The 27670-nt window shown below is 44.4% G+C and overlaps 1 protein-coding gene across 2 annotated transcripts; it reads right to left on the bottom strand.

Moving 5' to 3' along the window:
* NFATC4 (nuclear factor of activated T cells 4) lies at positions 1 to 27670 on the bottom strand. 2 transcript variants are annotated; one of them, XM_063301487.1, is made up of 10 exons: positions 27118 to 27670; positions 18197 to 19184; positions 14565 to 14727; positions 9841 to 10040; positions 6994 to 7166; positions 4711 to 4851; positions 3946 to 4001; positions 3505 to 3631; positions 2894 to 3415; positions 1 to 1217 (listed from the first exon to the last, which is right to left on the bottom strand). In XM_063301487.1, exons 1-10 carry the CDS (start codon positions 27212 to 27214, stop codon positions 1150 to 1152), a joined length of 2535 nt encoding a protein of 844 aa, XP_063157557.1. In that variant the 5' UTR covers positions 27215 to 27670; the 3' UTR covers positions 1 to 1149. The 2 variants fall into 2 exon arrangements, with proteins under 2 accessions (XP_063157557.1, XP_063157559.1); XM_063301489.1 differs by lacking the exon at positions 27118 to 27670 and adding an exon at positions 20210 to 20767.

The following is a 27670-nucleotide window of genomic DNA, read 5'->3' as shown; positions in this document are numbered from 1 at the left end:
TACTTTTTAAAACTTTTATTTATTTAATCCCTGGGCTATTTCCTAAAAATCTGCATAGGAGCAGAACAGCTTGGGGAACATGCAGAAATGGAATGAAACAGATCTATACTTATCCATCCACTGTGATTTGTTTCTCTGCATCAACCAAATGTGGTTTCCAGAGCATATACAAAGATCAAGAATTTTAGGCTTTTGGGATGCTCAGGGACACTTATCTTCTTTACTGATCATTTCATTGTGGAATCCTCCAATGAGAATGCACCAAGATCTATGAGGGTTTCACGATCACCAAACACTGTTTGAACACCATGGTTTGAGAGAGATCTCCTATATCATCATCCATCTAGATTGGGGTGGGGCGGGGCAGAGAATACTGTAAGTCTGAAGCCTTCTCTGTTACAGAAAGGATGAGAGGTAGTTTAGATAGAAGGCAAAGTGGATAGCATGGCAACCCTCTTGCTGGTTTTGAGGAAACAAACAGGATGAACACGATAGAGAAGTCTGAACAGATGCATAAGACAGACATAATACCATGGGAAATTGAGATTCTTACTTAGATGGCCATATGAGTAGATTAGTCCATGGGATCCATTATCATAGGACATAGGGCTACCCAAAATGTAAATGTTGAGTAGATACATAGAGAAAGGACTAAGGCTTTCAGGGGCCACGATAACTCAATAGGTAGTCTCACTCCTTGCCCAAACTCTGTCTTGGAGTATCACATACATGAATGGACCAATAGAGGACAGCCACTGAGTAGAAGATGGTGAAGCAACTGATATCCAATCTCCCAACACGATAAATTATGGATGCTGGGAACTGCTATTTAGCAACTTCTGCAGGACCATAGGTGCCCTATTCTTGGAGTAACGATGGTGTGAGCTCTTCAGTGCAAACAGTAGGAGGGCAGAAGATTTAATGAGGAATCTGCCTTGAGTTGTATGAAGCCCTTAATGGAAGAATGAAAGAAAGCACAGGCAGAAGATAAGAAAGGAGGAGGAGGAAACTCAGATTCAAATGCATCAATATGAAAGTCCTCAGAAGCTGTCCCAGCTGTTGCTCCCGTGATCTTGGCCATCTTCACTTCCTCTGGGTTGTCCTCCAGCCTTCTTGAAGCTTTATGAACCCGAGGATTCTGGCAGCTTCTCAGCTCTGTCCTCCTTCACAGGATGGCTCTGGAAAGTCATTTAAGTCCCTGCCAATGATCTCGGTAACTGGGGAGAGTATTCAGAAACAGAAAGGGAGAGAAAGGCAATTTGAAGGAAAGCTCAGCATATAGCAGCTTGTGAACTCACTAGGTGGCCTTAACCAAGCCACTGAACTTTCTGAGGCTCAGCCTGCAATGCTTGTCATTGTGGGAAATTAATATGAGCAACAGTGCTGGAATTATATTTCCCAGGATCTGTTTTCCCTACTCACAAGGGCTTGGCAGCACCATAGCAGTGCTGCCAAGCCCTTGTGAGTAGGGAATGGCCTTTTAATTCCCATCTGCTGGTTGGCTGCTCGACTGCTGGCTTAAGTCAATCATCTCATAAGCAACAGAGGAAAAGTCAAGAAGACTGGGTAGAAATGGCGGGTAGCAATTTGAGTTTCATGCTTGTGAGACCTGGAGGGATTTAAAGGGGGAGACCACAAGGAAGTGGTTGAACACCCTTTTTGCAGGCCCAGAGTCTCAGGTTTAGCTTCTAGCATCTCCAGGTAATTCACTGAAAAATTGGGACAATAATCTGGGTCATAAGATGGGGTGAAATAACCTCAAATTCATAATGTGATCAATTTGAGTTAGGTTTAGTGTGATCTGTAAACCCAACCACCATGGCCTGTAAATCATGATTTACAGCTTAACATTGTGTAAGTCTACAATCAATGGCAGTACTTAGCCAGCCTTAGCTGATCTTCAAAATGCTAAACAGGGTTGGACTGAGTCTGTACTTGGATGGGAGACCCCAGGGATATCCATGTTGATCTAACACTCTGTCAAAGCTCTTTGAAACTGTCCACTGTGGCCAGCCAATGCCTGTTTCCAGTTGCTCCCTACTTCAAAGTTCAAGTGTAAGGCTGAGCTGAGAGTTTAACTCAGCTCCCAATACTCTGAAGATAAGTTCAAGGCTAGTCCAGTACCACATTTGGGTTGAAGCTTATTTTTAAATTCAGCCTGATTGCCAATCGAAGAGAATATCTGTGATATTCTGATTGGTCCTGTATCTTGGCAGAGTGAATAAGAGTGCTGGCTTAACCATTCACCTCTTTGAACAGGAGGTAGAAAGAATATAAATGCCATTTATTCTGTGCCAGCTGCCTTCCATGGCCTGTAATTTTCAGAGTCCCCCTTTTTGGGGGGAGATGGGTGGTTATAGAAATTTGAATAATAAATGAAATAAACAAACAAATAAATAAATAAATTTTCTTTGGCATCGGATCTCACTGTGCCATCTTCCTTCTGCTGCCTCTGCTAATTTACTGAGTATTGCCAGCAAGACACAACTCTGACACAACTGAGTCCTGCTGATGATGAGGGCTACTTTCCCAGGAAGGCCAAGCTTGCCAGCTAGCTATGCCAACCTTCCAGTCACCCTATATTGCTACCAGATCTGGGCTGCAAAGTTCTGGATGACCACTAGGTGGAGCCAAGAAAATTGTCTATGTCTCATTCCTGCCATCTTGGGGTCAGCTGCATTTCCACAGCCCTGATCTGAAAGCCTCAAGCAAGCATTCACATAGGAATGAGCTTTCTCTGTCATTGTGACCTGATTTTGTTTGGGCTGGGTCTCCCATATTTTGCAAATATTTTGATTGCTATTGTCTCACAAGAAAAGAGAAGAAGAAAATCCCCTTATTCTTCTTAAACTGAAACCAAATTTTGTTGAATGCTTCACAATTCCAGCTTTACCTTCTTCCAGTGTGATCCCATGGATAGGCAAGGTTTCCCGGAAGCTGCTGCTGAACCCCGATTTCTCCAGTTCCTTGGTGCTAAACTCCTGGGATCCAAGTTCTGGATCTGTCCATTCTGGTGACCTCTCCCCACTGCGGGCTTCTCCCTGTCCTGGTGGGTGAGGGCTGCGTTGCGGACTAGGGGGCTGGAAGTGTGGAGGGCGGCAATCTAGAGTGTGAAGGTGGGGCAGGTTTGGAGGAGCGAGGCGGGGCACAGAGAGGTTAACGCCCCCATAGGTCTCACTGGGGGGGAAACGGAAGGCTGGGCTGTAATGAGGCGGAGTTGAGAATGAGCAAGGGCTCCAATCAGGACCGTAAGGGGAACAAGGTGGGGAGCGCTCAGGACTGTAAGGGAAGGGTGGTCTGGAAGGGGAGAAATCCATGGCCCCTTGGGCTGACGGTAGTGGGAAAGGAGCATTTGGAGCGATGCGCGGGAACGTATGGGGTGTGGAATCTGGAAGTGGTTCTTCCTTGAAGATCACTGGAGGAGAAAGGGAGAAGGTTGGCAGGGATTATCACGTTCATGTTAGCATCCAACCATTCTCATCTCCCATCTTCAGTTCTACCTACCAGGTAAATATTTGAAACCTTGAGCTGGACTCCTTTTCCGGCGCCCATTGGAAATATAGAAGTACGTCTGAACGGGCCGTGAAACTCTCTTGTTGCTGTATTCAGGAACGGTGAGGGTCAGCAAAGCCTGTGGAAGTAGAGGAAAGTGACGGCAGGGGAAGTAAGTCCAGTACAGAAGGTTAATCCCACAGTCTGGGTATATTTTTAGATATGTGGACTCTAATTCCCGAGAATTCTCAGCAATGGCCATGCTGAAGTGGCTAGGAAATTCTGGGAGCTGAAGTCCACATATTCAAGAACATGCAAATTAAGAAACCCAGGATGCTTCAATCTCTGTCCATCATTTGCTGCTGTACTGAAGAATCCTACTCCATGGTAAGGAAAATCACCCCCCCCCCCATGTTATCCCAATAGATGACAGTGCATTATTCTCATTCTCACCTCTGTGCTTTTCAGGCGATTAACATTTGCCTCCTCTTCCCACTGGAGTTTTCCATCTGAAACCAAGAAGGAACTAGTTGACTGTAGGCCAAAGGATCAGGCACCTATAATGGTGCAACAGATGGAGGCACAGTTTCTTGGATCAGGCGAAAGAATCACTTAATCCAGCCAACCCCCTTTGGGAAGATTACAAGCAGGACATGTTAAAAATAGTAACAGCCCATAGTTTCTGCCCAGTGTCAGCTGACTGATGGTCCACTAACATTGTCAATGGAGGAAGTGGTCTTAGCTGTCAGAGATCATAACCACTACCATATTTACTCCAGAGAAAGATGCCCCTGAATTTAAGACAATTCTCTCCAAAAAGGATGAGTAGACAGAAAATCTCATGCCATACCAGCTTCCTGACCTTGCTAGCCAAAGCTACTGATTCCAGCCAACCCAAGAGTTTCCCCATATATATACTGTATGTGCATGAGTCAAATGTGTCTGCATTTATATATACAGTACGTGTTAAAAGCCACAGTCCCACAGTTCCTTTTGAACCACTTGTCCATCCCTTTATTTTCAACTATTCTTTCTATTCTTATCAGAAAATGTGATTTCCTCAATTCATGGGCAATTGTCTGGGGAGGGGGAGTCATCCCCCAATTGGGCAAATGTGGTTTCATCATTATTTATCTGATTTGAATGCCAGATGGCTTTCCACCATGCATCATGCATCAAAAAAGAAAGGTAGCACCAAGTTAACTGGACCCCACTTACCAGGGCCTCGTTCAATGAAAACAACCTTTGATTCGGGCAGAAAGTTGGCTCCGCTGATTACCATCTCCTCACCCCCATGCACCGAGCAGGCGCTAAGACTGTAATGTTCCACTTGCGGAAGTTCTTGAGCTGAGCGCTGGGCTGCGAACAAGGGAAGAGAGACAAGTGGAGCAGAAGCCCAAAGTCTCAGCTCTTTCTCTTACAACAGACAGTTGGGGAGTGTGATTACAGGCCAACTCGTCCACTGCACACTGTGCATGAGAACGGCTCCTAATGCTTCTTTTCTCTTCCTCCATGCTTTCAAAAGCCAACCATTGCTCCAATGTCTTTAGCACACAGCACAGCATCCTTCTCAGGCAACAGGTATCATGCACTGTGACCTGAGTGGGCACAGTGAAGCAGGTTTAAAAAAATAAAAATAAAAAGTAACCCCACTCAAATCTTTCCTAAATCTTGTGAGATTTTAGCAATCTCCCCTTTGGGATCTCCCAGTACTATCTTGGGAGAGTTCTGGCAAACTCACAAGATTTGGCCTATTAAAAAAATAAAGTTTATATATGTTTATGTGAGTATGTGGATGCACTTGTATCTGTGCATGTGTACAGTATGTTTGTATACACACACACACACACATTTTGGAGTTCCATGGTCATGGATTAGAGGCATCACAGCCACGGGATTCTACATTTCATCTGAGACTTTAGTGCAACTGTTCCTTAAACCAAACTGAAGTTTAAGTGACTGCACTGAACTCACTGGGTTAGATCCATACTGAAGTACTGACTCATCTCCTTTTGATGTCAATAAAAGACTGATCACAATAAAAACTTTCACACTGACTTTGATAGGAATTACCTTCAAGGCACTACACCTGGATCCAAACCTGTTTCCTTCTCTCCCCCAGCTCCCGACCTTCTATTATACCCTGTCCCCAATTTTATTGCTGTTGTGATGGCTGCATAAAAGTACTTGGCACCAACCTGATGCTTTGGCAAATATGCCTAGAGAATGCATAAATTGTCTTCTCGCCTACCATAGGACATACTCTGGTGTTGCATAGCACAATCACAGTTGTTAGAATATACCACCATTTCTGAATGACCCAGGGAAGTTCTTTAAAAACTAAAATATATTAAAATAATAGCAGTCTAAAATCAACATTAAGGCTCATATTAGAACCACTGAAAACTGCAAATATTTATAAAAAACTGGGCTGAAAAGATGGATTGTTGAAGGCATCTAAAGAAGGTGAGACCAAGGACATGTTCTACAACCTAGGGCCACGTCTGAGAAAGCTCTGTGCCAAGTCACCACCCAACAAACAGGTAACACCCAAAGATGGACTGCGACTAATCTTAAGAAGCACTGGAGAATATGACAAGAGAGGCCAAGCCTGAGCTCTTACCATCAGTTGGGCAGAAGAGTGATTCTCCTTTCTACACTTGGAGGGAAGTGAGCAGTCGTACCTTCAGCACAGAGATGGCCAAATTTGGGGGACCAGTGGCCCCACTGAACTCTTGGGACAGGGCCACAAATGTAATAGGTAAGGACAGAATGTTGGAGGCATTTTTGCTTTTATTTTTAAGCTGTTTTAGCTTTGGGCCATTATAGTCAGAGGAGCTCCTGGGACAGCAGAAATGGACTCAGGACCATATATAGCCCTGTGGCATCAATCTTCCCATTCCTACTATCTTCTTTATGTTTCACGTTGCCCAGAAATTGCTGGAGCAATGACAGTTGAAAGCCCATCTTCACTGTAATGCTGGGTTAGAACAACGTTATTTAAAAGAGTAAATATCAGAACCAAGAGCTTCAGAGGACACTTATGAAAGCAAACATATACCAGGTGTTGGAGATGCTGTTTTCCTCCAACAAGACCAACCAACCCTACCGTTAGGGAGACAAAATATGCCACCTTGGGAGGAGAATGAAAAGATAATAATAAAATAAATCTTTTGGTTTAAGGTAAATCCTTTAAATTGCTTGTCATTTTCCCTCATTTTCTCAAATCTGGAGTTTACTTTGATGTTTTAGTTCAGCACTGGGTAGAGGAGCAATGCCCCCAGGCAAATTTTCAACAGGGACAGCCTCCTCAGTTGCTGGCAGCAACCACCATGGATGGACTGGTGAGTCTGGTGATGATGGATGAGCACTGCAGGGACCCCTCTCCAGCTCCACATACCCACCACCCACAATGTGGAGCCAACAGCCTCAACCACGGTTTTGCACAGTCTTGAGGGCAGACCCCAGCAGTCAGTTTTACCCTGAGGCAGCAACACTCACAACATTCAATGGGCACAGAAGCCGTCTGGATGGAGACCACTTTGCCATTTCCTTGTGGGACATGGACCCGAAAAACCAGCCGCACCCGCGTGTTTTTGCGCCCGATGTCTGTCTCACCCTTGCGCAGCTCAATGTCTGAATTACGCAGTTTTAGGATCCCTGCACAGTCGATGCTGGGGGATGAGGTGGGGAGGAACGGGTCCAGAAGAGATCAAAGAAAAAGAGAAATGAAAGTTCTTCTGCTGGATCAGCAGAACCAAAACAGAACAATCTTTGTTTCTAAAGGAATCGTGGGTGGGGATGCATTGCTCTTCTTTACTCTCTGATTTCAAGTCCACAGCATGTTTCCACAAACAGTAATCCTCCATGCTTCAGATATGCAGTAATGAAAGCAGATTTTCCAATCACTTGGCACATTTATCCATTTAAACATGTACTTTATAGCTTCCCTTAAAACCTTGAGAAGATTTACCCACCAGTCATCTCTCACTCACTCCACTCACTAACTACCTGGGTTTCCCCACTCCTAGTGCCACACCCTAACCATTAGACCACACTGGCTCTTGGGCTGAGAGGGAGTGAAAACACAGATTAACCCAAGATGTTTCCATGGTGAAGATGGATTGGAACCTGGGTCTTCCTGTTCATAGTCCAACACCTTAACCATAATATCCATTAGTTTTTCAATTCAGTAGCAAGGAAAGGCCCTCTATAAAGCCAAATATGAGGTGGAAGGGAGAATTGCCAAGCTAAATGGCTGATCAGCACAGGAGCAATTTTTGTAATTGTCATAACAGCGTGCCGGCCAATATTCTGTAGTGGTTTCTCTTCTAGGAACAGGAAAACCTTTATAACCAAGCTGATATCCCTTTGAATGCCTGTGCAAAAGGTAACAAGAAGCTTCAAATCTACAGAAGTCCCAGGGCTCAAGGCAAGCCCTTCTAAGCTAGTCCATGAAAAAATGGAAGAGGGAAATTGGAAGTATCATCAACTTAAAATCTGAGCACCCATGATGTTACTAAGAAACATTTTGGATGACTGGAATATTTTGGTTCCACCTCTCTCAAATCAATAAATTCAAAAATACCCATGGGGGCGGGGAGGGAGAGAGAGAATGAGATGGAATGGGGCCTGGGAAAGAGGTAAATTATCTATCCCAATCTTTTAGAAGCAACACAACATAAGGTGCACAATAATATATAATAATGATTGACAATGAGATGAGTTACAACATAGCATAAATAGTTGCAACTGTAAATGTATGTTGTGTTAGATTTTATAATGTACTATTGTAATTTATTGTTGCATTGGCTCTGGCTACTGTTCTTGTACACCATTTAGAGTCATCTGATTGAATCAGTCTATAAATTCATGTATTCATTCAATCAATCAATCAATCAATCAATCAATGTCTGAAACCAAGACTATTCTATTGTTGTACAGGTAGTCCTTGCTTACCGACCGCAATTGGGACCAGCAACTCACCATCACTAAGCCACATGGTCATAAAGTGAAACATCATGTGACTATGCCTGACTTAACGACAGTTCCAGTTGTGGTCATTAGCAAATCACTGTGGGTTGTTAAGCACAGTGTCATATGACCACGACTTGCGACTTCCCACTGGCTTCCTCACTGACTTCACTTGCGGGAAGCTGGCTGTGAAGGTAGCAATGGCGATCACATGACTGTGGGATGTGGCTATCATCGTAAATGCATACCAGTTGCCAAGCGCCTGAATCACAAATTTACACTGAGACAGCTGCATCTTCGAGGACCAGTCATAAATCTCCTTTTTCAGCACCATCGTGACTTCAAACGGTTGCTGAACAAGAGGTTGGCAAACAAAGACTACCTGTACTCATTAGAGGAGTCTTAGGGACAGACTGCTCATTCCTTAGTACACATTCAGTGGCAGATGCAAGTCAGATCTCAAATAACTTCCTATTATCGTTAGATTAGATTAGACATTCCTAGGATTGTCAATTGGACTCTAAAAGTCATGCCTTGGTAAGGACCCTGTTCTCCTACAGCAGGGGTCAGCAACGTGGCGCCCATAGGTCTTAAGACATTACCAACTTCTCTAGATGCCATCTGCAGACTCCTCAAAATAAGAGAGAGATTCAGAGAGAGCAAGCGAGAAATAAGAGAACACACTGCTTAGGATCTCAGTGTTTTCACATAAGGTTTCAAGCAAGAACTTGTAAGATCCCCCAAATCTTGTGAGATTTTGGTCATTCTTCTATGTTTTGGTGCTAAACACCTCAAAAGGCGGCAAGTCCTATTGTAGGTTACATCCCTAATATATTGAATGTATCAACATACAACAGGTTTATGGATACTCGGAGGATGGGGCTATCCAAGAGAGAAAACCCACAACAAACTGCCACCACTGGTTATTGATATACTGTATGAGTTTTGCCAGTGCTTTAACTGGCTCTTTTCTGACAGAGGCTAAGAAGAAAATTTTCAAGCTCTTCGGTCAAATGTCCTTGAGGTGTTTAGTCTATGCTTGTAGACTATTTTACTGATTTTTTTTTCCTTTTCTTTTCCTCCATCTTTCATTTATGTTATATATTAGCTTTGGCATTTCTATCTTGCCAACTTGGCAAGATAGCTTGTTTTTAAAATCTGAAATGGACTGAAGGTGGTATTTGTAGGTTCTTCTCTTTCTCCCTATCTAAAAAGTTTAAGAAGGAAAAGAAAAGCGTAAGATTGAGAAAGGACCAGATCTTTCTTCACTGTTATATCATCATCATCATCATCATCATCATCATCATCATCATCATCCAGATGGACAAGTCATCTCTTCATCCCTCCAGTCTTTTGCTCCTGAAGGCAACTTACTTGGCTGCCATGTTGTTCTCAGGCAGTAGGGACATCTCAAGAACTTTGGTTCCACCAATGATAGATTCGTAACTAGTGGTGGCCACCATTTTCCCAGTGATGCGATGCACCTGGTAGAAAGCATGCGGACGTAGGTTTCGCTCATCTGCTGTGCCGATGAACATTTGTAAGGTCAGGGGTTTTTCATCGTACCCTAAAAGCTTGAGTGGGAGAAGAGAAGAAAGTCATAAGCCCATCTCTTTACCCCAACCACAGATTGCAAGAAAACAAAAATATCTGTATCTTGAATGCTCCTTCCACGTATCAAATAATTTGGGGGACAATGCACCAAGACCTGGCAATGATTCTCAGACAACAGATTTTTAAATCCAACTTTCCAAGTATTGTAAAATACATAATTTTAATGTGCCTTTGTTCCCAGCTGACTGACTGGGGGTGCCTATCTTGGGTTTTATCTGGTGGGTTTTCTTTGGGGTTCTCTTTTGTTCTTGATACTCATTTGGATTTAGTTATTTATTTTTATGGGGAGGGTTGTACACTGCTCAGTTATCAGAACACAAGCAGTGCCCTGCTGGATCGGATCCCTGGCCCATCTAGTCCAGCAGTCTGCAATTCTCTGCAAATGCAGCCAACTTCCCCGTTATGAAGAGCTTGCCAGTGAAAGATGACTGATATTGCCTTTCCATAATTTAATGTCTCGGGAGGGCCCTGTCCACAGAGCATGGTGAAGAGGAAGCAAAGCTGGGATGTTTTCACTAGGTTAGTGGCAGCTTTGGTCAGATGTTTGAGTCCTTCTGGCTGAGAGTCCTGAGCATTGTACAGCAAGAGGACTATGGGATGGCAGGAAGACCGAGTTACAGTAGCTCACACCTTCATTACCAACTGGTTGGTTTACTGCAATGTACTTTACATGGGGCTGCTCTTAAATGCTATTTGGAAACTGCACCCGGTCCAAAGTGTGATGGCCATGTACTTACTCCCTCCTGGAGTTGGAGCACAGAACACTGATTTTGTGGGCAGTGCACATGAGCAGAGCCCTGTAGATCTCACCCTGGCCCATCTAGTCCCTCAGTGTGTTCTCACAGTGGCCAAACAACTGCACAAGAAGCCCACTAGTTTCCTTTCAGATGGCCTTCAGAGGCATCACACTGCCATCAAAGCTAATAGTCATTGATCCCCATGACTTCCATGAATTGGTCCAGCTCTACTTTTGAAGCCAATCGAATGGGTAGTCAGCACATCTCACGGTAGCAAATTCCAAAATTTAATTACATGTCTGTCCTGATCATTTCAGGTTTCAATTTCATTGGGTGACCTCTGGTTCTAATAGTTTGGGAAGAGGAAAATGGCTTCTCCTTGTCCACTTTATTCACCATGCATAATTCTGTACACCTCTGTCATGTCTCCTCTCATTCTCCCCTTTCGTAGCCTAAAAAGCCCCAAATGGCGTAACCTTCCCTTGTGCAGAAGCTGCTCCAGCCCTTGATCACTTTAGCTACCCTCCTCTCAACCTTCTCCAGCTCCACTTACATCTTTTTTGAGTCCGGTGGGATCGGGGTGGGTTATTAGTACTGTAAAATCAGTAAATGAAAGAAATGAGATCTCAAAACTCAACATTCCTGTCAGGGGTTCAGGAGTATGTTTGAAGAGGCCATGATATCAGTGGGGGGAAAGCATTCAGTGGATGCCTGTAGCAGAAGGGTACCTGGATTAATCTCGGTGTGTAAAAAGTGTAAAATGAAATAAAATATCCCAGGTTCAGTTGACAGCCATCACCACCTCCAAGCAATAGGGCTAGGAGGAAGAAAAGGGGCATCTATGACTATGAGGACACAAAGTAGTTATCAACACCCTCAGTTGAAAGGGAAGGGCTGGATGTGACGTGTCCTTTGGCTTCTCCAGAAGGCTAAATTCTTATAATTTAAAAATAGGCTGCAGGGCAAATCCCTGGCTTAAATTAACTCCTCTGTACCATTCGCTCCCTGCCTTCACTGCCGCTATCCCTCCCCAGAGGTCCTCGGGAGCCCACAACAGTGCAGCTGGAGACTTCGGCAGTTCGGTGGTCTCGTCTTAGGGGGTTTGGCCAGATGTTTTCTATCAGGAGCCAAGCGGTAACAGCTGCACTCGATTTGAAATGCTCCCTTTTTACATCCCCCCCCCCCAAGTCACTGCAGATGGAACATTCCACGAGGCTGGAGGGGGGCTGGAGGGGAAACTCAGGGAAGCAGCTTGCCAACTTCTGCGGAGGGGTGAGGAAAATCAGAAGCAAGGAAACTGCAGGAGTACTGTAAAATGGAAATGAAAAAGGCTCTGATTTTTTAAAAAAAAAAACCCAAAACAAAACAACCCCCCCCCCCCCCAGAAACCTCAACAACGCAGGGACAGATCCTTCAAGGAAAAGTGAGGCTGGAAAGCCAAGGAATTCATCGGAAAAGTACGCGGGCGAGAAGGCTTTCTTTGTGCACAAGGTTTTCCCTCTCTTCGGGCACCACTTGCTTTCTCTTCAGTTCAGAAACCAGTGACGTAGAGAGATGGACGGAGACAACCAATGCTGTGATTTAGGAATCTGAGCGTGGGAAAGGGCAGCCTTCACATCTCGGAGATGTGTCAGGGAAGGGAAGACCGAAGCAGGCACAGAACTCTGTTTCTGAACGGGAGGGTGGGGAGAAAAATTAATCATAGCCAGAAAGACGTTATTTTCTTCCTCTCAAGATCTCCAGTCTGCAGCCAGGGTGAAAAATCTCACCAACAGAGAATTCAAATGATTAAAGTGGATTACATTCTGTGTTAGGAGAAAGGACCGGGATCTAGTATAATGAGTTCATTATGGTCATATCAGTCTCAAGAAGTGGTAGTCTACAGTTCCCATCGTTCCATCCCATCATGACCCATCCTGGTCGATGACAGGGATTGTAGGCTACGCCCAAGTTACATTGGGCTGAAACTCAATTTTCCTTCCTTCCTTCCTTCCTTCCTTCCTTCCTTCCTTCCTTCCTTCCTTCCTTCCTTCCTTCCTTCCTTCCTTCCTTCCTTCCTTCCTTCCTTCCTTCCTTCCTTCCTTCCTTCCTTCCTTCCTTCCTTCCTTCCTTCCTTCCTTCCTTCCTTCCTTCCTTCCTTCCTCGCACTACAAGCCCAAGCTGGCCAAATATCACCCACTCATTCCCATATTTAAAAGAAAAAGCTTCTTTAAACTAAATATAGTGGGCATCTATTTCACAATTTCTGAAGAAAGAAATCCATGACATTTGTGCTCTGCTTTGTTTTGTTGCTTTGTACACAGCAAAGGAAGTCTTTGAAGTGGGAATAGTTTTCATCCTTCAGATTTCTGGATGAAGGCTTTCCAACTAGCCTTCCCACCCCCTCCATTTCCCATTCTCCCAACCTCCCCTAAAGACTGACTTTGCTTTGCAGATTAGTCTACGTCTGAAAACGTAAAAACACCACACACACACACACACACACATGGACACACAAACAAAAAACTTCTGGAGGTTGGGAGTGAATGAAGGTGGTTGCAAAACATAAACACTGAAAAGAATCTACAGAACAAGGCACTGAATCAGTCTTCTTGAAGGCAACACAATTTGTAATATACTGGATAAAAGATGAAGCTGTAGTTCTGTGATGGCAACAGAAAGGCACTCCAATATGCCCAGAAGAAGTCTTGCCTTAAATTCACGGTTAAACCATGACAAACAGAAAATTGCGTGTCTCTTTCCAGCTACTAAATGCAACCCAAACTGGTATAGATGTATACAATATGTCTATATTGAGAGGGAAATTTGTCTCATTGACACTCTGTATTTTTGATGTACTGTATATCTAAAGGAAGAGAGAACATGGGAACCCAACTTAGAAATACTCTGCATTTATATAGTGCTTCTGTACATAAATCATCTCTCTGACTATATGATCCATATCTAATAGTTAGAATTTGGCCTCAGTCTCACACACACACAGAAGGATGTGGTTGGAGAATGGATTGCTGAAGGAAAATGAGAAATGTCTATTTTTGTTCCACATTCCTTGCCAGCAAGAGAAAGAAAACCCTAGCACAGTGTTTCTCAATCTTGGAAACTTTAAACTGTGTGCATTTCAACTCCCAGAATCCCCCAGCAAGCATGCTGGCTGGGGAATTCTGGGAGGTGAAGTTCATACAACTTAAGAAACACTGCCCTAGCACATCAGGGAAAAACATGGATGAGAATCAAATTCTTCTCCCTTTTGTACTTATTGAGATGCTCTGATCGACTAAGATCCTGAACACAGACTTAAGAGAAGCATTCAAAAGTGAGAATGCCCCCCTGCAATCTGAAGTGAAAAACGTTACTTTAGAAGTTGGACTACAACTCCCATTGTTCCTTAACGGCAAATGTAGCTGGGTGTGATGGGAGTTGGAATCTGACAATACCTGGTAAACCTCAGCTTCTTTCAGCCTAAAGCACCTCTGCAAATCTAAGACATCTGGGGAAGATCTGAATTGAACCCTTTGTAGTTCAGTCGTACTGTGACTCCTTGGCTTTTGGCTCGGCACATTGTCCAAACTCAACCAGTGTGTTTAGAAACCGTGATTTATGGATCATGCAAATGAAGTCAGCTGTGGTTAGCTTAATCATGGCTTAGTGACAACCCTGATGAGAGGGACAATGTACCTCTCTTTACACCTAGAGGGCACTCAGGGCAGCTAATAAGAAATTACCCTAACCGTCCCATCCCTCAGTTACCTTCACCACAGGATGTCCTCCTGGGGTGGCTTTCACAGCACCCCTGCTGCCCTCCGTCTCATAGTGGGCCCGGTGATGAGTTCGAGGCTGCACTTCAATCTTCAGTTCGTACTGCTCATACTGACTGGGGAGAGGCCAGTCCAGAGGTGGAAGAGCAGAAGATCTGGAGAAAATGAAGAAAAGCAGAAAGGCATTGAGGTTGACCTTGGTGGATGTCTCCACAAGGCACAACAGAGGGTTGTCAGGTCAATGTAATGTGATTGGACAGATTCAGGAAATCAAAAGGCTGCCATCTCTGGGGTCAGATGAACATCCTGGGGATCAGGCCACTCATTCCCAAGTCTTGGTCCCTTGTGCAGCTGCTGAGGGTTGAACCTGGCCCCTTCTTGGCATAAAACATGGATTTTATCGCAGAACCAGGGCTCTTTTCAAAATCCAGGCAACAGAGCAGCACAGTAAGATATCCCCTACCCCAAATCATCACATCTGGCTGCTACTACAGGTGTTTACATTTCTCCCCATTTCTAGTGCTCATAACTACTGAATTCAGAACTTCTAGTTCCTAGGTAATAATCCAAGGAGTACTTCTATTACCTAGGAACTAGATAATAACTTCTATTGCAGGCCTTACTTACAGATCTGCAACATTTCCCTAGCCCTCAAGCACTTAAAATATTGTCCTGCCAGTTCACCTGGAGATGTATTTTCAACTTGATAGGAGGAAGACCCAATCATATTCAAACAATTCTTATGCCAGATTTTCAGTGTAAGAAGAGCTTTGCTCCTTTAAAACTAAATTTGATCTTCCCATTCAGTGGCAGCAAATATATGCCTACTCCTTGCCTTAGAACCTGGCATTCTGAGGGTATACTGCCTCAAACTATGGAGGCTTTACTGGGTCTATATAGTTATTATGGCTCAGAGTTAACTTGTGTAAAGATTTGGCCATCGTAGAGTGCTATAGCAAATTCCATATATTAATCTTACAGTTATTTTCTATTTTGTAAAGGCAACTTTGGGCTATTGCTCCAAATCAATTTCATGGTGTAACTTCAGTTTAGAGTGACAAAGGGAAAAGAGGGGAAAGGAAGCCCTCCTGCGACTGCTGAATTTTATATATAATTTGATGAACTTGCTCTATACCAACATTTTTTATTCATATGGGAAATATTGTTATTCTTAGATTTCTCAAGTTAACAGTAGGTCTTCCAATCTCCATGATCATTTACGTTGCCCTGTTCTGTGTTGTTTTTCGGTGTGACGGTATCCATTTTAAAATGGGACCTTAAAATGGTCAGTTCGTGGATTTAATTAAAAGTAACACTACAATGTTCTCTTTTTCAATTAATACTAACAGTAATAGCAGACCTCCTTCAGTTAATTCAAAATTAAAATGTAGAGGACCAGAGGCCTCAAATAAAACTGGATCAAGAGCAAAAGTGTTCCATAGAGATGGGAATGACATTTGTTTGGTTTGTGTTTTAATAATAATTACACCACCACCATTTGCATTTTCTGAAACACTGTATGGATGCCATTATCATTTGCGTTTTGTGCTTCTCTCTCTCTCTCTCTTTTTTTTTTTGCAACGTAGTTTAAAAAAATGCATATAACATACATGGATTAAAGAAAACTGCATGTAAAACTGTCTGCTTGCTGTGTGGACTATGATTAAAAATTGCAAATCTGCGTAAGAATGTGATGGAATAAAGCTGTAATTGGGGAAAGAAAAAGTGAACTTTATAGCCAATGAAACAAGCAGGTAATTCTTCCCTTACTCCTACCAAGTTTCCCTCAATCCTCCCAAAGCATCAGACTCTCTACGGAAAAATGTCTTGATTTTAGCAGCTGAAGTCTCACATCGCTCATCTGAACTGCCAGCATTATTCTTAAGAAAACTCAAGAGATTAAATGATGAATAGAGGCCATAGGCTTCCTCATCTTCCTCCCAATAGGTCCATTATCATCGAATAGCTCAGATCTTCATTTCAAATTCTTTGTGTTATATTCACTGTATCTCACCTTGGGGAAAGCACTGTTTTGAAATGCAGCATATAAATCACAAAAGAAGTTTAAAGATTCTAACCAGCATGCCTTTACAAAAAAAATGTTGGGGTACAGTATAGAATAAGGCTGACCCTGAACTTTGGAATTATAAAGGGGGCTGGCGGCAAGCGCAAAAGCAAGAAGTCTGATCCGCCACGCAGGCCAAATTCTTCCGATCCAACTGCTTACCTTAACAGGGAACAAGCCACAGTCTGTTTATGCCAGCAACCCATCCCGCCAGCCCTGGAGCTGGGATCTGGGATGTGTAACTGGAGACATCAGCCCTTCTGCCTGGGCTGGCTTGACAAGTTGTTTTTATACAACAGCCCCACTGGCAGTCAGACCAAAAAGCTGACGGAGCAGCAAGTGGCAAAGTCAGGCCAGCTGGTTTGAAGGCAGCTAAAAGAATGGGGGTCTGGTGTGCCCCATCACCCAGGCCTGGGCCAACAGAACAAAAATTAGGGGCAAGGGAAAGAGAGCCTCAGGCAAAAGCTTTTGGACACAAGATCCACACCAAACTAGCTACTTGGTAGGGTAGTGATGATAAAGGATAAAAAGGAAGGTACTGATATCAGGTTAGACTACTGCCGGTGTTATTATTATGATGGTGATAATGAAAAGTGGGTAATAAATTGCATAAATAATACAGAAAGAAATCAGTTTATATAGCCCAGTATTGACTAACTGAATAGGCTGTAACTTTCTAGGGATAAGGAAGAGAAGGTATGAAACTTTCTCTTTGCAAAGTAGTCTGTCCCCAAAAACCATGTGTGGCCAAATGCTTACCAGGATAAGCCCTCTTTTTTAGGATTTGGGAGCTAAGCTAGAGATAGAGGGAAGTGATGGCCATTGCTAACAGTTCTCAAGTGCCCTGATGCTGGCTGTCTTGAGAGTTTTTAGTAATAGGATGCTATGAGCACAGGTTTGTTTGCAAATCTGTGGAATTCACCAAGAGCCAATCAGTGTTTGCCCTTTGGGGAGGAGATCTGAGTGCAAGGAACTGTCAGCCAATCATGGCTTACTCGCCTGGCAGGAAATCAGGTTCTTCTTCCACCCCTTCAGGGTCCCGCCCAGTAAAATGAACTTAAATGACTACGGTTTGCCCATGTTGAAGGAGCCCAAACGCCATAGTGGTTTGGGCTCCTCCATCCAAGCTTGCCAGCTTGCTGTCACAGTGAGATGCCAGCAGCCGCAAGGTTGATGTAGCAGATCCCCTCTGAAAGGACTGTCCAACTTGGCTTCAGATGCAAGGAAGCAATGCCTTGTCGCTGACAAAGCAACAAGTGAAGCTCCCCATCCCGCCTGGAAACCATGGGGACAAATCATATCATCAAGTCATGGCGAGGCCCAATCACACTATCATTTCAGCCATCACTGGAGAGCAATCAGTCTTGGTCTACCACACTCTGGAGCCACAGAGCTGATGATGGGTTATCCCCATCATGCCTTGCTTCAGCATTGCCCCAAGGCATCTGCCTGACAGCCCCCTAAAGTCTCTCTTTACAGACCCTGGTTCTCTCTCTAAGTTTGCATCCTTGACAAGAGATGGAGGTGGACGTTCCCGGTCTCACATGGACCCCACGTACCTGAAGAGAGGACTGTGACCTCCAATACGAGCCTTGGACCAGGCCAAGGGGGATGGCACAGCCAGATAATCCATCCCTTCTTTGCGTGCCATCCCAAGTCCCCCGCTGCCCATGGGGCCACCACCCACATCTTCTCCATTGCAGCTCCCTTCCTCCTTCCGGGTCAATGCCACGGTCTGCTCAGTTGAGGTCTTGCGAGCTTTTTGAGGAATGCTTTCCACCAGCCGGGCGGTGGGGCAGTTAAACGGGGCCACATCGTTGCCCGATTCCAAGGCCTCCCCAGGAGCCTCCTCACCAAGGCTGCCCCTCCGGGACAGGCAGGGAGACACGGAAGAATGCGTCTCAGAGCTGGAGTAGCGCCTCTTGCCACAGGGGGAAGCTGGTCGAGGGCCAAGGAGCATCCACGTGTCCTCAGTCCCCCGGCTTGGAGAGTAGCTGGTGCTGTAAGATGGCCATGATTCCTCAGCAGATGACCACGGCTTGGGAGATGCTCGGGGCGAGCCCAAGGGAGAGCTAAGGGCAAAGCGAGCTGCAGCCTCATTTAACTCATGTTCCACATCATCCCCAGCAGGGGCCTCATCGTCTGAAAAAAAACTCCATGGGGAGACACTTCCACTGCTAGCAGGACTTGGGGTGAAGAATCCGGAAGATGGGGCAGCTTCGCGGTAACCCCCAAAAGCCTCCAGCAAGAGATAGTCACGAGGAGAAGAATCCCAGTCATCATCGTCCGTCCGCCGACCCGGAGAAATGGTGGTGATCTGGATGCTGGGGCACTCGAGCACCCGGGACCCTCCCAGTCGTACTCGCCGGGCTGGCTGGCTCTCAAAGGTGTCACCATCCAAGTCGGCAGGGCGGGGCGGAGGAGAGTGCATGCCAGCACGGCCCCCGCCAAGGTGCAGAGGACATGGGATGCCCAGAGGAGAGGCGTAGGGTGGGGGGTCCCCAAGAGTAAGCGAGCAATAGCCAGGAAGAGTGTCGGCTTCCAGGTCTGCAAAAAACGTGAATGTGAATTAAGAGTTCTTCTGGTGGATTAAATCACAGTCAGCTGGTCCAAAACTTTGCCTCTCAGAAATTCCCAGGAAAGACAATCTGGAAATAACTATTGCTGACTACTAGCTCCCACCAGTATTAAAGAGTTTGCTCACCTACATGAAGGTTCCACTCTTGGCTATTTGGTGCTAATAATGGCCAGGAGACACGACCCCTAGACACTAGATGAATACTTCTCTTATTTAAACCAAAAACGTCTGTGCAATCAGCCACGTTGGTTGTTCCCATCTTGCACCAAATTACAAAGGGGGGGGGGCAGGCCCGAGAGAGGACAAGGCCTCCAGAAGACCAGTGAATGAGTTTGAGTTCCCCTCACTTTCATTGGGCCTTTGGAATATAATCCTTAATGGACATAAAACTCCATCATCAGAAATCACTTCTTAACAGCAGGCCAGTCAAATAGCGAGTAGTCCGTAAGAATATTTTACCTTGCTCGCATGCCTATACATTTCTGCAACAGTCATTACTAACACGGAATGGGCCTGAAGAGAAACAGCACGGGATAGTGGTTAAGGCTCAGCCACAGATGCTCGCTGGGTGCGTTTAGGCAGTTACGCTAGCAGTTCCACAGCTATCCGAGGCAGGCTCAGAATTGAATACAAGGCTAATACACCTTTTTGAAAAAAAGACCTGTTTTGTTTTTTGAAAGCCCAAGTTTCTACTCCTTGAGTTTGCAGAACTGAACACATCCACTTTCTGCTGTGGATGTGAACAGATGTGTAAGTTTACAGATATGCAGAGCATTAAAGTGCCTGGGCTGAGGTTAATTAAACTAAAAGCCAGTGCTAGATGTTTTTTTTTTTTTGTGGGGGGGGGCTACCCATAAGCCTCAGTGTGGTGTAGCGATTATGGTGTTGAACCTGGACAGGGGAAACCAAGGTCCAAATCCATCCATAACCACAGAAATCCACTAGATGACTTTGGGTCAGTTTTTCTCTCTCTTTCAATCCCAGTCCAACCTACCTCACAGGGTCGTTGTGATGGGGATAAAAACGAACAGAGCAGTCCTGGAGGGGCTACCAATCTAACTGGTAAATAAAGAAACCCACAGGCTAGCCACACGAAATGTCAAGTATGCAATCCGGGCGTCAATTCGATTCAAGAGCCAAGCGTCCAAACAGGAGGATGGGAAGTCGAGCTGCTTTGTTCGGAGATTAATCCCCCAGATTTCAGCTCATGGCATTCTCCCTATGCCAAGAGCCCAAGCTGAACCCCGAGTCCTTTTACTTGGGTATAAACAGTTGGTTAGAAAAACCACCCGCAACAGAGAAAGAGATTCATTTTCCTAGAACAAACAAATATTTGGATCAACATAAGAAGGAAAAAAAAAAGGGGGGGGGGAGAGACGAACACTGATTTGTTCAATTTCCCCTCTTTCTCTCTTCTTCCATGTCCTACAATGTAAGCCCCTCCTTCATAAAATCTGCTTCCAATTTAGTTTTTCTCCTTCCCTTGATTTCATCTGCTCTTGCGAGCTAGGACTAAGCCCTGGAGACCGAAGGCACGACTCAACCTGATCTTGTCTCCCTCCAGCCTGCTTCCCTCCCTCCCTGCCCCAGAGTTGTCCTTGGCTTTCTACGCAACACCATTTCCTGTGCCTGCCCTGGCGTTTTGGCAGCCAACCCTCTAGCATTTGCTTTAAAAGACTTTTTCAGCTGCCTTTAGGGATGGAACGTGCCTAGAGCAGCCTGTCTGCTAAAGCAAAACAATGGAATAAAAGTGTTTTGTTTTGTTTTGTTTTGTTTTGAATCAACACATGCAAGCAAGTGGGAGCCATTCCAGCAATCACACACGATTTCTGGAAAAGCCAACAAGAATTAAACTGGGCCCCAGAGCTTTCCTGAAGGCTGGCAAAGAAGGGGGTTGGCAAACTCCTAATCGAAGTTCATTTTAGAAGCAGGGGCCCTCTACCAAAAAGGCCCTGTTTCTGGCATTTGTCTCTCCAACAGTCCTTGCAGTAAGCCAAGTAGCAGGTGCCTCTTTCTACTTGCCATAAAACAGGTCGACTAATATGAACAAAGGTGCATTGCAACCATTTATGGCTTTCCAGCATGTTAAGCCATGTTAAAGCCAGCATACAGAACCCAGCATGTCAAACCAAGTGAAGCAACAGAAGGGCAGATGATTTTCCTCACATCAACCAACCACTCAAGCTATAACAATATTTTGAAGGGTGTATCTTGCACCAGCTGAACTTTCAAAATCATTTTTAAAAAGTAGTCCCAAATAGTATGAATTACATAGTCTAATCCAACACCACTCCACCATGGATGAATGAAACAAGAGTCACTTACTACAGGTAGTCCTCGCTTAATGATCATCAGTTTAGTAACGGTTCAGACTTATGACAGTGTTGAAAAAACTGACCTACAGCCAATCCTCACACTTACAACCATTGCAGTGGTCACGTGATCACGATTTGGGTGGTTTGCATTTATGACGGTTGCAGCATCCCATGGTCATGTGATTGCCATTTTTGACCTTCCTGGCCAACGTATGGCAAGCAAAATCAGAGGGGAACCACCTGGTTTGCTTAACGTCAATGGTGACTCACTTAACAACCACTGAAAAAAGGTGGTAAAACCAGGTCAGATTTGCTTAATGACCGCTTTGCTTAGCAACTGAAATTCCAGTCCCAATTGTGGTCGTTAGGCAAGGACTACCTGTAACATGAAGGTGTGCAATTTTTTATTAATTTATTTAAAATATTTATACTGTATGGCCACCCATCTTAAAACCAAAGTCTGTGCAGCTCACAACCAAAGGATAAAACAGTATGTACAAACTGTAAAAGCGGAATGAAGAATTAACCATTGAATGGGAGCCCTAAAAGAAATTTAAAAAATTAAAATTTTAAAATTAAAATTTTGAAGATTGAGATATTACACTTTTAAACCATTTAATTATTTAGAGGATGCATTTTTACATACATGCACTCTTAAGCAAGCCTCATCTTTCAAGCTGATTCTAAGGTTTCAAAGAAATTAATATGGATTTGAGCAACCACCCCCCAAACCCACTCTCACTTCTACACTTTCTCCCTATGTACAGAAGTTCTGTACATAGGGGGACAGCACACCTCTGTTGTAGAAAGCACATCCACCTTTTAGCAGGCACATTCACATAGAGACAGCTGAAAGCAGCTTCCTAAACGCCAGCTTTGATAAAGATGTGGCTACTTTAATCATGCAGAGGATATATCTGCTTCGCACACATTTCTGCATGCTGTAAAGGATTCACAACATCAAAGAATTCACACAGCCTTACTGTTACTGACATCTGAAATCTTCAAATTGCACAGAGCTTGGAAACATCCTCAAATTAGGCATAAGAGAGAATTTACCTCCACCTTTGATTAAATATATTCCTTTATCCAGATTTTTTTTTTCCATCTATAGGATCTACATCTTAGCAGACTGAAGGATCAACCAATCTGGACTTCCTCTGTTCCAAAACATTAAATACCAAGGTGTGCAAAGTCAACACAGAACCTCACAGAACTCCACAGGTCAAATCCAGGAGGAGGTGGAAAAGTCCTGAAGTACCACTTTCTGGCCTACTCCTCCAAAAATAACCAATAATGGACACTATGACCCCATGTCCCATCTAGATAAACAATCCAGAAAGACTCCATTGGTCATCATCTCAAATACCTTAGAGAGAAGGACCAAAACATCCAACACAGCCACACTACCCAATTCATGGCTGGAATAATTCATCTACAAGAAGACTGAGATTATTTCAGCAACAGACCCAGGATATATTCTGGACAGGAATAGATTCAAATAATCAGCATCTTCCAACCTTGAGAAGCCAGATGTGCTCCATCACTTTGTCCAACGATGGCAAATGTCCAACTAGGTGGCAATTGTCAGAGGCCATTAGATTTAATATAGATTTTGTCAACAGTATCTCTGAGTTTCCTTCAAGCTACGTAGGATGTCCTGTTAAGGGTAAATACCCAGCTCTGATTAATCTTCCACAGTTAGGTAGTTATGGGACCAAAGTACAGTGACTGTAGGTCTCATGCTTTGAAACAATTTATATCCTAGTCTTCAGCCCATACAACCTAAAAATATCCATAATATATAGCAAAATAGTTTCAGGTTCCATCTTAGACTTGGCTGGAACAAGGGAATGTTAAAAGTGCTTATAACATTTGGGAAAAAAAGTGAAGCAGATGGATCACAGCAGCCATTTGAGAGCATTCTTGAAGTAGGCCCTCATTAGCCCCAAAAGTTCTGTTAGATAACACCAAGTAGATCAGGAGAAAAGATCCTTTTGCTATAAGTATCAACACAGAATAAGGCCAAAGTCTTAACTAGGTTTAGCTGTCCTCTTGATAGGCCTTCACATCTTCGGCACTTGAAGCTATCAACTGGGTTGTGTGATTGCCCACAGGACCTGAGAATATCAGAGCTCATACGTTTCTGTGAATGGCTATGGGAAATTTGGGAGCAATTAGGCTCAAGTGTCCAGGGAGCTAGGTTTGGGGCAGAGGGTGGCTAAACCTGCAAGAAACTCCCTGGAAAATTATTTTCTAATCAGAGGACAATTTTTACTAAAAGAAATGATGGGTAGCTAAAAAAAAACCAACAGAAGATCTATACAGAAACGTCAAAGGGACAAAGAAAGAAAATAGGTCCATAGTGTCTGATGGAGGGTGGGGGGGGGACATGAAATGCGCATCGTGATGGACGACCTGTCACTTCTTCCCTGAGGATGTCCATGGTTCCAGGCCAGTTGGGACCAGGAGATGGGGCAGTTGTCTAACCTCAAATCAAATGCTCTCTTCTTGACTTCATAGTTTTTCTGAGGATAGGATAGGATCCGTAAGGAAATAGGGAGAAAATGAATAAAGGAAATAAAATATCAGCATCTTAAATCAAGCTACATTTCTCACCTATAGGAGTCCCTTTGTTGAAAAATTGGCAGCACTAAAATTTGGCCAATTAAGTTTAGAGTAATTCAGTATGAATATCATTTCCCATCATCTCATAAAGCTGTGGACTTACTCGCCATCCCAGTACCAGGTTGTTCGAGTTTACATTTACCTAGAAAGGCAATTTTCTGTCTTGCAGCAAATGTAGAAACATTCAATAGCAAAATCACTGTGCTTAAACAAATCCTCCATATTTAGAAAAGTTCGTCAAGGAAATTCTAAATTTTAGAGTCCTGGACTATCTCACTGGGAAAAGATCTAGGGCAAGCCTGTGGCTTGGTGGTACACCACATGCAATGAATACAAACTATGTGTGTGCACACACACTCACACATTCACACCCCTTCTTTAAAATCAAAGCATCTCTAGTTAAAAGACTTAAGTAGACCTGCCATCTGTGGAAAGCCTTAGAGGGAGGGACAATCAAAGCAGATAAAACACCTTTGACGAAAAGGAAAAAAAAAAGGTTTGACACAGTTTTATCACCAACCCAATAGAACCTCCAGTTCAAAGGCAGTGTACCTTGAAACTCCAGGTACCGAGGGGCAAAGCAAACAAGCAGGGCCGCAACTAGGGTCTGTGTCACCAGGGGGAAACATGGATTCTGAGCCCATTTTGGCACACACCCCCCAGCACTCATTTTGGCACCCCACCAGCATGGCGCCCGGGGCACATGCCCCGGTTGCCCCCCCTAGTTGTGGCCCTGCAAACAAGGCACCTTCTTTGCACATTCCCTAGAGGAACTGGCATGACCAATGTTAGCAAGAAGAAGCTGGACTTTGGCCCTTGCAACATCTGGAGGGCCCTGGGTCATCTGCTCAGGCTCTAGTACTTAGCATGGACAGCCAAGGGGCCACCTTTCAAACCAGGGTTGGCTCACCCAGCTGGCATCCTCTTGCATCAGGAAGGGTGGGCTAAGCCCTCCCCTTACCTTTGAAACAAATACTTTGGAAAGTTTGCTCGAAACTCCTCCTGAACTGAGTCCAATCCTCAGCTAGGCCTCCACCCTATTTGGTGGGCCAGAGACAAACCCGGGATTCAGCGTGGGGAAGGGGGAAACCGATGGCGTCTGAAAACAATTAAAGGGCTATTTCCCAAAGCCCCAGGCTCGGCTGGCAGGGACCCCCGTTGCCTAGGAAATGGGGCACAGGCCAAAAGACAAAGTGTGAGGGGAGAGCTTTGCACAAAGTCGAAATGCAGCAGAGAGGCATCCCCCTTCCCCACCCACTGCTCTGTCTCTCCCACCCCAGTTTCCTTGCAGCAAGGCTTGGATTCTCGCCAGTCTGGAGGAACTAAATTCTGTGGGATCCCAAGACCGTCACAGCCCCCATCTGGATTTCATTTGAACCAGACGCAGCCTGCCCAGCGACGGGTTGACCTTTCTTTTTGGAAAAAAACCCAGTTTCCTACCTCCGCCTTTGGGGATGGCTCTCGGCCTGGCTGCCAACTTCCTCACAACAGTGCCCCCAGCCAGAAAGCAGAGGGGCCTGGGCCACCAACCCACTTCTAGCTGACCCCCCTCTCCATCTGCAAAGCTCCTGGGGAGGCAGGGCCAGAAATGGGCCCGCCACAAATTCAAGGATCCACCTTTCCCAATGCCATCTCCCCACCCAGGGGACCTTCTGCCTTTCATTCTCCTTTTTGCAAGAAGGCTTGTGGAAATGTATGTCACGCAAGCCACGTTTTTTCCAGTTTTCAGATTCCAAGCTTGCCCTTCCTAATGTGATATTTAACAATTGAAAGGCCATGGTCTAGGGCGACCACTTCAAACAGACGAGAAGAGGGGACAATGACTCATATCCCAATAAATGCACTTCAAGCTTGGTTGGTTTTGCCCCGAAAGCCAAACCCAATAACTCCACCCTAACCCCACTATTTCTTCTAGATTTTGCATTCTTGGGATATAATAGGAGAATCTGGCATTAGAAGAGAGAGGGAGAGAGGGAGAGAGAGAGAGAGGGAGAGAGAGAGAGAGAGAGAGAGAGAGAAACCTCAGAAAAATGTCCATAGGATGCAAGATAGTCTGATTCCTGAGAAGGACCAGGTAAACATTTGCAACTTTGATGCTAGTCCCTAAGACATCAGTTGTGTGGTACAAATCCAGCCAGTAATGTTAGTTTTGGGCAGAGTTAAATGTATTACATTCCTGTTCAGACCCTCTATTTTGCGTAAAAATGACAAGATCCGTTCTAGGTGAGGCACAATTTTGTTCTGCATCCCTTTAAGCTTATTACCATGCTCTATAGTAAGTCTTTTCTTCCCACAATAGATAAAGAGCACAATAACCCTGCAGGGTAGGCAATCATTAAACATAGTACAGCCAAGGCTGGGAGTTCCGAAGTCGGTCTGCTTAGAATACTAGGGTATTCATATCAACACAATAATGTCATAAAATAAGACTCTCCAGCTCAAATAGCTTGTAACCACCTTGAAACACACTTTTTATTTAAAAAAAAAACATTTTTAATAACAAGGTCGATTATTGGTTCAAGGCCACACATTCCTAGAAAATGCCAAGTGTTCTGTGCCATTTGAAAAAGCTGACACATTTCTTTCTCTCTCATTCACTTTTTCTTTCTCTCTCTTTTTTTATGACTGGAATCCCTTTATTTGCCTGCTCTCTGACACACAAACACAAACTTTCTGAAGCAGCAACACAACATCTGCGTTGAGAGACAAACAGCAAATGGAAAATTTAAGATTTTAATTCCACATGTTCACAGATGCGCATGATAACTGTGCAGATGGACATATTCATGTACTTTCTCCTTAAAAAAAAGAATTGGGGGAAGCAACTCTTCAGTTGAATCAAAGGCACTATAACACACTTTTTAATGATTTTTTTCCCCCCATCTTTCCCTCCCTGGACTCCAGCATGCCTTCCCCCCTGCAACTAAGGCATTGCCCAAATAGCAAATTCCCACCTCACCTTCCAAGGGGACCCCCATAGTTGGGGGGTCTTTTTCCTCCTCTCCAAAAATCAGCTTGAATTCTAAGTCTTCATCTTCGCAGTTTGCAGCACCCATTTTTTAAAGAGAGAGAGAGAAAGTAGTGGAGAGGATGGATAGACGGTGCCTAATATGGTTAAAAAAAAGGAAAAGAAAATCCTCTTTTAAAACAAAGCAAAAGAAAGTGGGGGAGACGTACTGGGGGTGAAGATGAGAAAGTGGCAAACTTTCCCTTTTTTAACTCAATACTTCTCTTCCAGTGTTGCCCACCCTCAATATTGAAGCAATAATCATTATTGAAAATAAAAGTTCCCAAAGTTTTCCCTCTCCTCTAGTTGCCTGCTTCTCACTCCCCTGCTCTCTGCTGATTGGTGCTTTAAAGACCTCAAACCATGCCCCCAGATGTCAGATTAAGCCACACCCACCCAGCAGCTTGGGAAAGGAGGGGTAAGAATGTGCAGTGGGCTATCCTTTAATCCCTGCCCAAGAGAGGAAGAAATCTTTGCCCCCAACCTCCCCTTTCTTCTACTTCAA

The sequence above is a fragment of the Candoia aspera genome, chromosome 4 (genome assembly GCF_035149785.1).
Source record: "Candoia aspera isolate rCanAsp1 chromosome 4, rCanAsp1.hap2, whole genome shotgun sequence".
Lineage (NCBI taxonomy): Eukaryota > Metazoa > Chordata > Lepidosauria > Squamata > Boidae > Candoia > Candoia aspera.
This window is presented reverse-complemented; position numbering and strand designations above follow the sequence as displayed.

Excerpts from the sequence above, each read along its gene's own strand:
- NFATC4 (XM_063301487.1), bottom strand. The coding sequence starts at position 27,214 with ATGGGTGCTGCAAACTGCGAAGATGAAGACTTAGAATTCAAGCTGATT. Across the intron at positions 4,002-4,710 it reads TTTCATTGAACGAGGCCCTG|ATGGAAAACTCCAGTGGGAA; the intron begins GTAAGTGGGGTC and ends TCTTGGTTTCAG. Across the intron at positions 1,218-2,893 it reads TGGGATCACACTGGAAGAAG|TTACCGAGATCATTGGCAGG; the intron begins GTAAAGCTGGAA and ends TACTCTCCCCAG.